Source organism: Brachyistius frenatus, unplaced genomic scaffold (assembly GCF_029030835.1).
Source record: "Brachyistius frenatus isolate BFR_SWC_R1_liver_20210118 unplaced genomic scaffold, ASM2903083v1 Contig_7, whole genome shotgun sequence".
Lineage (NCBI taxonomy): Eukaryota > Metazoa > Chordata > Actinopteri > Embiotocidae > Brachyistius > Brachyistius frenatus.
In genome coordinates, this window is record NW_027210606.1 from 7015001 (window position 1) to 7030629 (window position 15629).

At 40.6% G+C, this 15629-nt stretch overlaps 1 protein-coding gene across 4 annotated transcripts in view; it reads left to right on the top strand.

The window, feature by feature from the left end:
* lrba (LPS-responsive vesicle trafficking, beach and anchor containing) overlaps positions 1–15629 on the top strand; it is a 190191-nt gene that overhangs the window by 166406 nt on the left and 8156 nt on the right. For 3 of the 4 annotated variants that reach the window (XM_069689264.1, XM_069689266.1, XM_069689267.1), the window contains 5 exons: positions 2358–2447; positions 4593–4770; positions 6467–6532; positions 8352–8507; positions 11009–11176. In XM_069689264.1, the coding sequence (XP_069545365.1) occupies positions 2358–2447; positions 4593–4770; positions 6467–6532; positions 8352–8507; positions 11009–11176 (658 nt within the window). Of the gene's footprint in view, positions 1–2357; positions 2448–4577; positions 4771–6466; positions 6533–8351; positions 8508–11008; positions 11177–15629 lie in introns of all 4 variants that reach the window. The other variant, XM_069689263.1, reaches the window with a different exon arrangement.

Consider the following 15629-nt stretch of genomic DNA (forward strand, 5'->3'; position numbering starts at 1 on the left):
ACTTAATGAAGATAGGTTGAGTGGCTTTGAGGAGTCTCTGCCACACATTAGCTTAAGCAGAATGTTCTGCTCTACAGTCAGTGGAGATGGGCGGCACTTTGACCTTGAATGATGCACTGACGTCCTCTCACTAACGCACGAACTGTGGATGGGAGGGAACATGTTAAGATTGAAATCGTGTGCTGAGGTTTTCTTATTTTTGATATCGGCGCGTTAACTGGACCTCTTTGTTTCTAAACCTTTTCAATCCAGTCTTACACACCACTGATAATGAATGTGCGTCACTGAGTTCTGAATCATGGAAACATCTCCTTTCAGATCTAGCATGCTTGTACTTACGCATGTGTTCAGGTCAACAATGCACTTTTGGCTTGAACACAAAACCACAGACAGTCATGCTAACAAGGAAACAGTTTTAAAGTCTCTTCTGAAAGTTTCCAATCTGTTGAGATATCACCGAACCACACAGATTGCTTAATAGATCCTCATCTTGAGGCATTGCAGCACATCCATTTGATAGTTTTCTTTTATAAAACATGCATAAATGCATGAGATGCAGACCAAAATCTTTTCTATTTGACCTCGTTTCTTATAAGAAGTACTAATCATGTATTGGTGTTCAGGGTCTAACAAAGCCAGTCTTAAATAATTAAATCCATAGCAATTTTATTTAGGGGATTAAAGCCAATTTTTCTGCTCAAAAAGATGTAAATAGAGATCAAATAAAAAGGGGAATCAAAAAACACATTTGTATTTTTATGGTGTATTACAAGTGTACAAAGGTCGGGAACACAGAGAGACCGGCATGATATCCTTGGTGTCTTACTGTAGTTCTACGTTCACATAAAACAGAGCTATATGGAGATTTTGGTGCTTAATTCTTGGCCCTAAAGCTGCGGATGAAACCTTTTTAATAGACAGTTAGACTCACTCCTTCTCTGCGCCTCTTTGGTCTCTGGTTAGTTTCAGACAATGGATATGAGCAGACTAATTTCCCAACCTTTTTCTCATGGAAATACCACATGCAGGCCTCGACCATGAGCTCATTCCCAGGCCGCGCCAAGTCGAGGCTCAAACGTCTCAGCCTACACACACAAGCTGTCACTCCCACACAACCAGTCACGGTGCACACCAACATACTGTCATAATTTCGTGTTGGTCATGTTCTCTCTGCATGGCCCTTTTTCTAAACTATCTATCACAACGGGTCTGCTGCATTTGATGGATTTGCTTAGTCTATTGTCTGCTTAATGTTGTTAACATTTACACTGACACTTGTATTCTATTGGGTCTATATTTTAAAGGTTTTTTTTGTAGAATATAGAAATAAATTGAAATATCTTTGTGTGATTGTACATGCACACATTTTCTTTTCTACCTCGTATTCTCTGCTCAGTTGCAACTGCAAGTGAATTACGATTCTTCTGTTTAAAAAATTATATTGAATTGTAGCATAAAACATTTCGTTGCATTTCTGACACTAAATAACAGTATTGCTTTAACAGTTAGTTGATTAACTGACCAAAACTGTTCAGAACTTTTGATCATCTTCTTATATAGTTTCGTAGTATAGTAGTAGTTTATAGTTGAACTAATTTAAAAAGAAATAAATGAGTCGAATTTTATGATGAAAACGCTTGTTTGTTGCAGTTCTAAATAATAGAAGGACAGCCTCGAGTATTGTGGTACTTTGGTGTAGTCTCGTACATCCAAACTCTGCTGTGGGTGTGTTCCACTCGGTGCTAGTTGGCCTGACAGTGAGCTGTGTGATGATGTCCAGAGGCTGCTCAGCCGGCGTCTGCTCTGACATTTATGGTCCTATACCTCTTCATTAACACCACCTAACCAAGCCTACAAGCCCGCCTGGCCAGCCCTCCTCTGATTCTGTGTGCTTGTGGAGGATAAATTGATGGTGTGTGTGTGTGTGTGTGTGTGTGTGTGTGTGTGTGTGTGTGTGTGTGTGTGTGTGTGTGTGTGTGTGTGTGTGTGTGTGTGTGTGTGTGTGTGAGAGAGAGAGAGAGAGAGTCGGACAGTGAAAAAGTATGTTTATATGTAGAGTGTGTACATGTGCTTGAACACAAGTGCATGCATTTTTCCCCTTGCTAAGTAGGCTTTTGTATTCCTCCTGTTTTCACTGAGACATAATGAGATTGTTGGAGCATTTATCAGATAATAATGTGATCTCAGGAAATATGACGGGATAGAATATGGTCATTTTGCACATACAAACGGAGTTTTTATTTTTAAGATGAAGTGGATCTGACGTACAATAATTCAAGACAATAACAGAAATGAAATGAAAAAGACTGACATTCCTCTTTTCTGTGTTTATATTTCTCCTCCTTTCTCCCCCTCAGGCCGTGGAGTCTCAAATTAGGAGTTTTGGACAGACCCCCTGCCAGTTGCTCATTGAACCACACCCACCCCGAAGCTCAGCCATGCAAGTGGTGAGTGCTGCGTGCAAAAGCATTCACAAACAAATAACATATAAATGCAGGTACAACCTCTAGTTTAAAAACTTTAGGCAGACCAGAAGACAGCTAAGCTCCACTATCCACTTTTTCTTTAGATTTTGGGTCAGCGCTGACGTTGGCACATAACTCTTCTTTTTTAATTTGTAACACATTCTTGTCATCCTGTCCTCTCTTTCTCCATTTACCACTGTGGGAAAATAAAGTCCCAGTTTCAAAAGCATCTCCTCTCTCATCATTAGTGAGGTGTGCATGGAAGGGAGAGATCACAGGCATTTGTGTGCATGTGCGTTTAGTGAGAGGTTTTCTAGGGAACAGCAGTGCTTCGTGCTGGAAAACTGGATCTGAGCCAGATTTTCCACCTGAGCTGGAAACAGAGGAGATCAGCGAACGAGAGCAATGAAGGGCAGTTCTGATGTGACGGCCCTTTAAGGGCCAAGGAGTGCAGTCAGTGTGCCTGCATGTGATGGGCCGAGGCCCCATGAGTCCCTATTAGTGTGGTGTCCCTGTGGCGCTGACAGCTGGCTGTAGACCACCACCCAGCGCACACATGCACACACAGACACAAACTCAGACTAGCTTTGAATCCGCTGCCGAACTGCATTCCTATGAAATGTTTTTATTTTTCCTCCACCATGTATAGTTTTCAACCATAATATTCGGACGCCATTTTTCAAACACATTCCTAACCCTCCCCGCAGCTTCATGTTCCTTCAGAACGCCCTGGTCTCTTTTCTTTTACATGATCCTGCTCTTTACTTTCTCTCCATCCTCTCTCATGCGAGTGTGTTGTCAGAGTGTCGGCATCTGCCCATGCTGGTGGTAATGATACTGTCAGTGCTTCTGGTTAGCTGTCAGACACACCGGATTCACTCAGGTCGGTTCCTGATGTTAAACACTGATGTTCCTCTTCTTTACACGCAAGGAGGAAAATAGCTTTCTGTTAGAGCTGCTTAGTACAAACACTCTGCAAATGGCTCCAGAACCTGTCTAAGCAGAGGAAACAGTCTGATGGGTACATGAAATTTACTTTTTTTTTGTTATGACTGTTTTGGAGATGTTCTCTCCGTCTGTATGTTTATAATTGTAGCAAGTTTAAATCTAATGCAGCTTTTACAATTTTAAGATGTATTTCACAAAACTCAGAAGTAGTGCTTGAACAATGTATTAAATAGACAGCTGAACTAAATGAACAGCAATGTTGACAATCGACTTAGTTTACGAGTGTATTTTAAAGATGAAATCCGTCAACATTCACTGTTTCCAGCTTGTCAAATATTGGAATATCTTCCTTTTCTCCGTTTTATATATAATTTCAACTAAATGTAAAGAAGACACTTTGGGCTCAGAGGAAATGTGAAAATAAACAGTTTTACTCGGAAAAACTCCCCAAAGTAATGCAAAACACAGTAAACTGTTTACTGTATATCTAAAGCGTGTTTTGGTTCCAAACAGTTTTATACTTTGTGTACTTAAAGACCCTCCCCAGTCAAGGTACATAAAAATGCTGTGGTACGATTAGTAATTTGTGCCTGGTACACATTTTTCCTAAAAAAGTTCAAATTCATCATTAAAAGTTATCATCTTAAAATCAGCTCTGCTCTTTACCTCATTAAAAATCCTGAACTAATACTGATATTTAAATATTGTTCATTTCAAAAGTAAATACTAATTTAAATACTAATTCAATTTAAAACACATTTGTGATTAATGGGGATTTTAAATGAATGCCTAGGTTTCTTTTCTTTTTTATTATTTTTTGTTAAAACACAAAAATCCTGACACTGTGAAACTCGAATGAAGTTTCCTCTGAGATTCTTTCTATTCCAGCTTTTCCTGCAGTATTGTTTCAAAAGAAATCTCTTGCCTTTCCTATTCAAACTTTAACTCTTTCCTAGCTTGGCTGTCCTGCTTTATTACTGCTTACTATCCTGCTCAAGCCTCCTAACTTTCTCTCTGTCCTTCTGCTTCCTCCCTCTCCCTCTGGTTTTTCCTCGCTTCCACCATCTTTTTTGCTTTGCTCTTTTCTTTTTCTGCCGCTCCATATCTCGGCTCTTTTCCCTCTCCTCCCTGCGTCCTGTTGTCCGTCCCCGGGCGCCTGAACAGTATCTTCTCCTGCAGACACCGCTGATGTTTACGGAGCAGATGCAGCAGGATGTTATCATGGTGCTGAAGTTCCCGTCCAATTCTCCTGTGACACACGTAGCGGCCAACACCCAGCCAGGTCTAACGTCGCCTGCCATCATCACCGTCACCGCCAACCGCCTCTTTGCTGTCAACAAGTGGCATGGTCTGACAGGTGAGAGACTTTTCTCCATGCACACATTCATTTGGATAGTTTTATTGTTTTTGTCTCAACAAAAACATTAATTTAACTATGATTTTATCTTTATTTGTGATGGCATTTTAAGCCTGTGTCTTTTACTATCACAGAATCATTGTCATACTTCTTCCTTTCATCTTTCCTCCGTACTTTAGCGTCTAATTTATCTGAGGGTCGACCCGTCTCGTCTCCATGGGATGGACGTTGATTTGGGAGACAATTGACTGTGTCTACTAGATAGCAGTATCAAATGTGACACATGTAGCAGCCAGCATTAGGTCTCACGTCCACCTCTATACATCAGCCGCTCGCTTCACAAAACCTTATTTACTCAAGATCCATCCTGTCCTGGAAGAAACATTAAATTTGATATCTCTGAGTTCATGAAGATGAAGACCGATCGGTTTTCAGCAGAATGCAGCCTCATCCATGCGAACCACAGACTACACTGATTAACTTAATTGGTTTAGTGAGCTGGTGTAATAAACAAAATATGTGCTTCTCAGAAGTAGTCCAATAGTTGCAGGGATTCACTGGATTCTGTTGCCCTTAAATTTGACAAAAGACGTGCAAACCCGAGGGTCTCCTCAGATCTCGCAATCAAGAATGCAGTAATATAATGACAAATTGTTCATGAGGTTGTTCCAAAGTAGCGCAGCATTGAAAAACTTTTAGCATATTATTTTTAACTTGTAGAGTAGATTTAACAAATGGACAATGCACATACTGTAGGGTTTTATAATAATTACCTGTCATAGTTTATCAGATATAAATCAATAAACTGGTGCAGGAGAGATTAGTTAGGAATGAATTAGTTGATCAGCAGCACGTTATTTAACAGCTCTGGTGTAATGAGAGGTTTAAATCAACATGTGAAATGTCAGAGCCCCTTTCATTAGTTTTAAGTTGTGTAAGTTGTTACTGAGCTACCAGTTATTTAATACAATTTAAAAAAAAATTCAGATTAATATGTCATGAACATAATGGTTAGTTGCAGTCCTACTGAGAGGAATCGCAATATTTAATAGGAATGAAAAATATAATATGAATAATATAGATACATAATTTATTCATCCCCTCTGGGAAATTTGGGTAGCCAGTAGCTCACATATACATCTAGGTTTAAAAAGCAGGGCAGTAAAATAAACGACCAGCAAAAGTCAATGTCAGTGGGTTAAAAACAGGGCCAAGAACAGAATGATTACTCAAATTGTACCATCAATAAATGAATAGATGATTAAAAAAAAGTGCCAATGAGACATAAATGTTGCTGATTACAGTGAAAACAGTTCCTTAAAGTCCTGGAAGTCCTGACACACCTAATGCACAGTCCAACGGGATGTGGAGAGAGATGATGATGAAATATAGTTAATTATTAATAATGACAAAAAGATGTTCAGCTTTTGTTCATGTGTAAAGTCAATATTTTTGAGCATATTGTTGACTTGGTTGAGCAAAGCAATTCTTTTGTAGCACTTGATATTCTCTATGGCCGTGGTGGCTTTTTGACATAATTGATGTGTAATTCACTGAAGAACTCTTTCGGCCAGTAGGTCACAGTGTGACTTTATGGTTATAGTTTTCACTGTGTTATAATGAACTCAAATCCAGCATCCACTTCACAAGGCCACACAATTACAATATTAATCCAATCTGTCTTCTTCTCTGTCAGGTCATCAGAGCTCAACGGTGCAGGACCAGCAGTACCAACTTCCTGTGGAAATTGACCCTCTGATAGGTACGCTGTCATTTATGAATCCTCAGACACGTGTGTATTCTTTTACAGTGTGAGCTTACATATGCATGAAATGAGCTTTTGTGTGAATTTGCGTATGAATCCTGCTGGCATCCTGGTGACTCATGGCGGTCTGTAGGGCTGTGTCCCTGGACAGTAGATTAGAGTTGTTTCTCAGCCTCTGCCCCAGTTCACTCGTCATGATATAGGCCCTGCTCTCACACTAAACCATTTGCATGCAAATTGGAATGCAATGAGCTGTGGCCTGGGCCGGCATTTCATCATCAACTCCCCTTCTCTCCCCCCTCCCCCCACCCCTCTCTCCATCGTCCCCTTTCCTCCCTCCCTTTCTGCATCCTCTTTGGTTTAATTTGAGCGGAGGGAAAGGACGCGTGTCAATGGAAATGAATATGAATGTGGTAATAATGTGTGATTGAGAATGCACGGCGGACGGCTGTCAGGACAATATGGGCGCCTCTCATCCTTCACGACTTGTTGATGAGCAGGAGAAGAGTGCCGAGCTGCAGTGATGTATGGGGATGCAGCGGCGGAGCAGGGAGAGACGAGCCACTTCTTTCTATCTCCTCTCGCCTCAGTCGCTCTCCTGCAGCCTCCTGCACATCTGCGAGGGGAGCTGTTCTTTCTTTCTGAATGCTGTGGTCACTCTCGGTCTCACCAGACCACCACCCTCCCCTTCCCCCCCCCCCCCCCCCTTTTTTTTTTTTTTTTTTTTTTTTTTTTTTTTCTCGAACACTTGACTACTGAAAATAACCAGGGTTGGTGCTCAGATATTCATCTTTATCTGCACGCACAGTACTGTGTTTCTCTCCTTCACTGACCCTCTGCACAGGCGGGATAAAAGAAATCTTATCTGTGCATCAGTATTTACACATTCATTGCATGTTTTTCTAAAAGTATCTTGTGGGTGTATGTTTTTGTCACTGAGTGAACTCTTTTTAGGGTAACTTTATCCTTTAAATCTCTTATTATTTATCATTTACTTTAAAATTCGACATTGTTTACTTTTATCTCACATTTCTAACACTAAAGCATAAATAACGTAATAAATAGTATATTTTGTGTGCGTGTGTGTGTGTGTGTGTGTGTGTGTGTGTGTGTGTGTGTGTGTGTGTGTGTGTGTGTGTGTGTGTTTTGGGGGAGAGAGCTGGGATTTCTGCCCTTGTCAGTAATATATTTACACTGTTTGCATTCCAGGAGGAGTCTGAGCTAAACACAGTAAATTGAGGGAGAGTGTTGAGTCATCTGTGGCTTTGAGGAATGTGAAAAATTGGTTGACGTATTAGTTGTAGCAGATATATACTGGACTTTCTCAGTCCCTCTCCGGCACCTGTTCTCCAGTCCTTTTGACCCCATAAAAGAAGAATCACTTTACAATGAACATATCTCTCTAGGAAAGAAAAAAAATACCGCTTATGGACCAGACAAATTCAATAAATTTGCCTTCTAACCTACCAGGCTTAATTACACGACTTGCTGTGCCTGTTCTGACTTGAGTGGTGTACATATTTTGTGAATACTATGCATGCTCTACCATTACTCAGCCTCTTAGACTCTCACGGAAAATGTGAAGTCCCCATAAACTTAACCTCCAGGATGTTTTATGCTTTCCCTCACAAATCTTCCTTCCACTGTGCGCTGAAACTTCAGTTGAGGTGCATCCACGTGTGAGCTCTTTGAAAATAGCTGATATATAAACAGCGAAGTGTTTGTTGGATCAAGCTCCAGGTTTCATACTTCTGTATACATTTTCCACATGTTATCTTTTATTTGCTCACATTGTTTTTATCTGCCCCTCCCCCAGCCAGTAACGTGGGCAGTCATCGCCGTCAGATCTCCGACCTGCTGGATCAGAGCATTCAGATCAACTCGCAGTGTTTTGTGATCACAGCCGACAACCGCTTCATCCTGCTGTGTGGCTTCTGGGACAAGAGCTTCCGGGTCTACTCCACTGACTCAGGTATTGTGCAACCTGTTAGACGTAATCAGGATCACCAGTTAGGTCTAATTTTAACTGGACAAGCAGTGTTACGAATAAATAACATTAGTGGTGTCAAAAATCTTCCTTCATTCAGGGCTGACTGTGTTTTCTTCTATCTTATGACTACATAGAGACACAGAGTTTAGGTTTATATTGCAAGATAATATCTTTACTTGTTTGGAACCTTTATGCGTGTCCCGTATGTGTCCATGTTGCAGTCTTGTTTCTACATAGTTAACTTTGTGAAAATAAGGTATATAGTTGACACTATTATCACCGTGGCAGACCTTATTTTTGTCTTCACATCAGATCTCCACTGTGATCTCTGTGTCTCCACAAAAACCTAATTGCACTTTTTACTCAATAACTTTGGTTGGGACAGAAAATAAATTAGTGAAAGCTCGCAGCCATCTTTAATTATTTTCCAAATATTCAAAAGCTATTATGCCGTACAATTAACCTTTTTGAAATGAATAAACCTCCGTTGGTTTACCTCTAGCACCATCCTCAGGACGTATTTCTCCGTCTTATCCACACTGCTAGTTTGTCTTTAACAGACGAGTATGTTTTTGTTTTTGTTTTGCCCAACACTCTTGAGTTATGTAATGTAATGAACTTTGCAGCTGCTATTAGTTTTTAGCATTTAAGTACTTTATTATTAATTCCATAAACAAAACAGGATAATGTCTATTTGTCATGCCACAGACAGTGTACGTTACATTCCTGGACTGTTGCTCCATTGTATCATTGTTGTCCCAACAATGAAGTTATTCTACATTTACATGAAAGCTTGCCACATTTGGGCTGTCTGTATTTACTCCTCTTTTTTTAGCTAGTTCAAAGGATGTGTGCTGTCAACAGTTCACTGTAGTCTAATATCACTACAGTCAGTTTTACCACTGAACTGCATCATTTATTAAAGACTCTTTCAGCTGTAGCTCAAAACTGTTTTCAAGTTATTGTTTTAATTCAGTGGAGTTCAGTGTGATTTCTGTGTGTGAGTTATTGTAAATCTTGGAAGAATGTGTTGCATTAACAATGTTTACCTCATCCATACCCTTACACATCTTGAAATATTCACCTGAGTTGAATATACAGTAGCATCGTATATACCTGAATATCACTGACTTGCTACTTGCGTACACATTTCCAATGCAGACGTTTTAACATGCACATGGAAACACTCTCTCTCTCTCTCTCTCTCTCTGTCTCTCACACAGACACGCTCACACACACACACACACACACACACAAATATGCCATCGGGTCAGGGGTCCTAAATGAAACTGTCTGAAGCTTCATCTCTGTATTCTGCTACCCCCCGCCCCACAGCCCCATTCACAATACTACACGCATCTATACAACGGACTCTGATTCAATTTCTACAGGCCGGGCCCTCCCTGTCTTTAATGGAGGAGGGAGGGATGGAGGGATCGGAGCACAGAGATAGCTCTATTGTGTGACTGCCACCAGGGTGTGCGACTGGAAAGTGAACACAGTTTAATCGCACACGCTCAACAGCTGCCACCGAGGTCCCCAAATCCCCCAGGTTAAAGAACCGGGTTTTTTTTATTTTTTTTTATCAATTACAAGACTTGATTGGTACACGTGCACAAAACACATAGCCTCGTACGCCGGCATGCACACACATCCAATTCAATTTGTGTGTGTGTGTGTGTGTGTGTGTGTGTGTGTGTGTGTGTGTGTGTGTGTGTGTGTGTGTGTGTGTGTGTGTGTGTGTGTGTGTGTGTGTGTGTGTGTGTGTGTGTGTGTGTGTGAGCAGAAGTGTGTGGTTGATTGGAGGTGCATGGTAGCCATTATTGCAGCAGCCATCATTACTTATTTTCAATGTTTATAAAAATGTCAAACATTTTCCATCTTTGATGTCTCTGTTCATCTTTGGGAGTTTAGTCAGTGACCCGCCCAGTTTCATAATAATCCCCCTCGTTTCAGCGAGGTACAGCTTAATTATCCAGCGGACAGTGATTCTGACACCCAGACAGAAATGTCATGTGTTGCAAACTATCCACTGTTTGACTGCAGAGGTCACACTGTGAGGAGCTTAATGAGTATTAGACAGCTCGACAGTGGAGCTGTGGTCTGGAAATCTGACAGCAATTAGCCTCTTTATATATACACATGGAGTGCACTGCATGTGCACAGTCGCACACACAAAGTTGGAACAAATATTTATTCTTGTCTGGGAATTAGTAGGAGTCTGATCTTGTGTGGATCGACTAGCCGAGCAGACAGATGATCAACAAACACATGGTGGGAAGTTCAAAGAACGACAACTCACAATAAATTCATACTCAGTTTGTGTTATTGAACTGCAATATAACATTATGTGCTACAACCATATCGCCTGTATTATTCAATTGTTTTCAGCTATTTATAAGTTCGTTGTTCATTTCTTGTTTACGATCGAATGAATATTGATTCCTAAGTACGCGCTTGTGTATTTGTTTGTGCTTTTGCAGGCAAACTGACTCAGATAGTGTTTGGGCATCGGGATGTGGTGACGTGTCTGGCCCGCTCCGAGTCGTACATCGGAGGAGACTGCTACGTCCTGTCCGGATCCAGAGATGCCACCCTGCTGCTGTGGTACTGGAATGGAAAGCACAGCAGCATTGGAGAGAGCCCAGGCAGTAAGTACACTGGTGAACCAGCCCAATATGTCACACGCACACACACACACGCACACACGGGTATTCTCTGAGTGCTCCCTCTCGCAGACAGTTGTGACTGTGTGATTTACGGCCTCCCTCTGTAAAGTAACAACTAGTTTCGTCTGACCAGGCCGGGCCTCCTGCATACAGATTGGATTTCGCAGCACTGTCGCACCAGGAACAGCTTTTGATAATGTGTTTGAGATTTTGTGCATTTCTGTGAGGCCAGATATTGTGTGTGTGTGTGTGTGTGTGTGTGTGTGTGTGTGTGTGTGTGTGTGTGTGTGTGTGTGTGTGTGTGTGTGTGTGTGTGTGTGTGTGTGTGTGTGTGTGTGTGTGTGTGTGAGAGAGAGAGAGAGAGAGAGAGAGAGAGAGAGAGAATCTGTCTTTAATGTGAGTGAAAGTGAGGGCCACTTAGAGACGTTAAATGTGATGTTGGGGGTCGCCGGCCAGCACATGAAAGTTCACCACCATCCGAGGGCCACGGGGTCACGCTAGTCGATAAAAGTGAAAAATGTCTTGGGGGCCCCCCTTACGTTACCATAACATATGGCATTAGCCATGATCAAAGCATTGCGCACACATTGCTCAGTCCTTGGCCTCCTCGGTGCTAATTTGGTCAGCTTAGATTGCCGTACATGTTGTTAAGTGATCTATTACAAATGGGATGAAATTTATGACAAATTGTGATTTGGTTAATAAGCCACATTGGGTTTTGAAATGGGGGACAGAGCGGCAGAGATGATTGTCACTCAGTTTATACACAGATATGAGATTTTAGAATTGACATTTTTTTTTTCTTATTAATTCCTTTACATTCATAATAATTTATAAACTTTTGAAGAAGGATAGTTTTGTGAGTTTAAAATAAAACAGAAATGAAAATAAACTCTGTTTTTACATGTTTTATTTAAAATTTTAATCACTATCACAGCCTAGAAATTGTTGTTTGCTGCATCACTGGGAATGTTTACAACAAGTGACACAAATAATGGCATCATACAATGCATCACAACTTAAGTCTAACAAATTAACTGCGTATTTTCCAAAAATAAACTCATTTTTAATTATTTATGGATTTGTTTTTAACATGCCAGATATGTTATTACGTTTTCATTCTTGTGCTGTACATGTACTTGTAAGCGTGTGTGCGTGCGTGTGTGCGTGCGCGTGCGTGCGCGTGCGTGTCATTGTAACCTCAGTCGGCTCAGTGCCGGTTACCAAGCTGAAGCTAGAGGAGCAGACAAAGCAGTCGTCATCTCAACCCCTCACCACCACAATATGATGCTCCATTGCCCCAGACCGCAGGAAGCTCTCCCTCCCAGACATGAAGTCCTGCTGCACGCACACACACTTCACAAAATACATACACACAGCACACTTTTCTTTATTCCTCTTCCAAACATTCAAACACTTTAAGTCTGCTCGTACACTTGAATGAGAGCACATGCAAAGATGCACACACACTCACTCTCACACACACACACTCACTCTCTCACACACACACACACACACACACACACACACACACACACACACACACGCACACACACACACACACGCACACACACACACACACACACACACACACACACACACACACACACACACAAATATACATACATACACATACATACACACACATACACACATACATTCCTTTTCATGCGTAATGTTCTGCGGACATCCCGCACACTTCATAAGCTTGACACAAATGCATCTGAATGGCTGATATGCACATGTACACGCTGACCTGTGCACACTTGGTTCCTCCTGCAGACACTTTGTTGTTCACAGCAGGAGATTTCACAGACACTGCTGCCATCTGCCGGCCACATAGTAGAAATCAGCTGAGTGGGGCATTCATTTAGTCATTATATATCTGTTGTTTTAAATAGACTGAACTCTGAAATAATTTTTTGTTGCTAAAGAATAAACTATCTTTGACATTTTTTTAAAATTGGATGTTACTGGTGTAAAGTTGTCTAGTGTACAAATTTTAACACCAATATATCTATCTTAAATGAATAAAAAAAACAGTCAAATACTGGTTTATTAGGTACACATAGTTAAAACTAATAAAGTCTAATGGAACAATTCTGCCACAGTTCCTAACTTTTTGAAGGTTCAAGTATTAACAGTAATTGATTATTATTGTTTAAAACACCACAAATATATTTTTGTTGCATACTGATAAAAATGACCACAAATGATCTATTTGGTGATGTTAGCTCTGCCTTCCATTCACTCCATGGCACACTTGTCAAATTATTTGATTGCCTTTTATAAAACAGGTTATGGTCACAGGAGTACAATGAGGCTGCGTGAGTTCACATGTCCTTTTCACACTCTACACAAATTAATTTAGCAGCAGCCAGCTAATAATAATTACATCATCAAATTCTCCATTGATACGATTGTATTAAGCCTGCTGCATAGTTATGACCTCCCCTCCGTGTGTCAGAGGGACTTCAGGGGCTGGTGTCATAGCGGCCACTTCATTTTAAATGTAAACAAACCGAAAGAGATATTTGACCCTGGTGAGGCGAGGGACTGTGAGCCTGTGATCACTGGAGGTAGTGAAATTGTATTTGAGGTATTTAAGGACACACACACACTAACAGTAAGCAAAACTGATGTGTCAACACTGAGAACCTTCTGTCTGCTTGATACAACACCGTCGCAGTCAACAGTAGGGCGGAAAAAGAAATTAAAATGAAAAAGAGAGTTGCCCATCCCTCCATTTTACTTGAGAGAATTCAAACACACACAAAACTGGAGGACCATTGCATATTAGTATTCTGAGTATAGATTGTTACCTCCTGGAGGACGTTAAATAGACAGTAAAGGTCTCGAGCTGTACTTTTCCCCCAAAACCTCCATTAGACTCTTCTACCAATAATAACGAATGAATTTGAAATCAAATCACCTGTTTATTTAAATCACGTGATTAATGTTAAATAGTAACTGACGAGGAATGCAATACCGTTTAACTTGTTTTATGTAGATATTTAATTTAATTATGGATAATTTTTTACATCCAGTTTTCCATTTTATTGTTTAATTCTTGTAAATATCTCTACGACTTAGATGCGTGTGTTTCCTGTGTACTATGGGCACAGTCATGCTGTGTGTCTTTACTGTGTTGTGTTATGCACATGTTCAGATTATCTGTATGTGCAGCACTTGTGCCCAATACCTATTTCTCCTCCGGGACAATAAAGAATATCTCATCTGAAACTACAGCCAACAAAATGACCTTATAGTTGAATCGATCTCTGCTAAACATAAACTGAACATCATATCCTTTATGAACACAGGATTTCTTGCATGGTTATTGTGTTAGACCGTATCAGTTTTAGTTTGGTATATCTAATTAGCTGGACACTGAGTGTAGGCTTGTGTTCAGTAACACTTTAATTGAACCTTTCAATTCATTCATTCAAACCCAAGTTCTTTCTCATTCCTTATCACGCCTGTTGAGGTTTAGAAACCAGGAATTGACAACTTAGAGCAACAATACACGCGTACAGTTGTGTCTGTATCACTTCAGAGGACATTACACTGACTTAACATTCATTTCCTGGAGGCTAACCCTAACAATAACTACTACTATAACTACTGTAACTACTTACCCAACCACAGCTCTTACCTTCATTTTGAACCTTAAAGTTTTTCGTGCTAAAATCTCATTGTCTGCATTATCTGAATTATTTTTTTTTATATCCACAATTTGGCTGTTTGAAAAGATGTGTCCCCACACCATGGGTAGTATGAACACACACACACACACACACACACACACACACACACACACACACACACACACACACACACACACACACACACACACACACACACACACACACACACACACAGATCCCTTCTCCACACTGACACACACAGACAGTTGATACCTTCCTCTGCGTCGCAGCTGTTGTCATATACAGGTATAAGATTGTGATCAGATGTGGCTCTAATTTAAACCAAACGGCAGGTAGAGGCTCGAAATGTTAACTGATACATCAGTATATCAACTTCATTGATCTTCACTACAACATCCAACATCAAGCTTGAACTCGCCGGCTTGTAGGTCATATGTTTGCTTTTAGCGACATTGAGGCTGTTAACCAGTTAACGGAATGAAATGTAGATGTTTAAGCTGCTGCTCTGCTGTAACCAAAGTTTGGGCAGCGGGTACACGTTCGTGAAGTGGACGGGACAGCTGGATATAAGGAAATAAAACAAAAAACTGGCATTAAAAATGTGACAAACTCAAATAAATATTTTATAAATCTTCCAAGTACATCAACATGCATGCCTGCTGAAGGTCTCTTCCATAATAATCCATTTATTGATTTAAGTATTACCTTGTTATCTGTAATATTCTCCGTGCCGTACACATGGATTTGATTGTTTTATTGATTTAAAA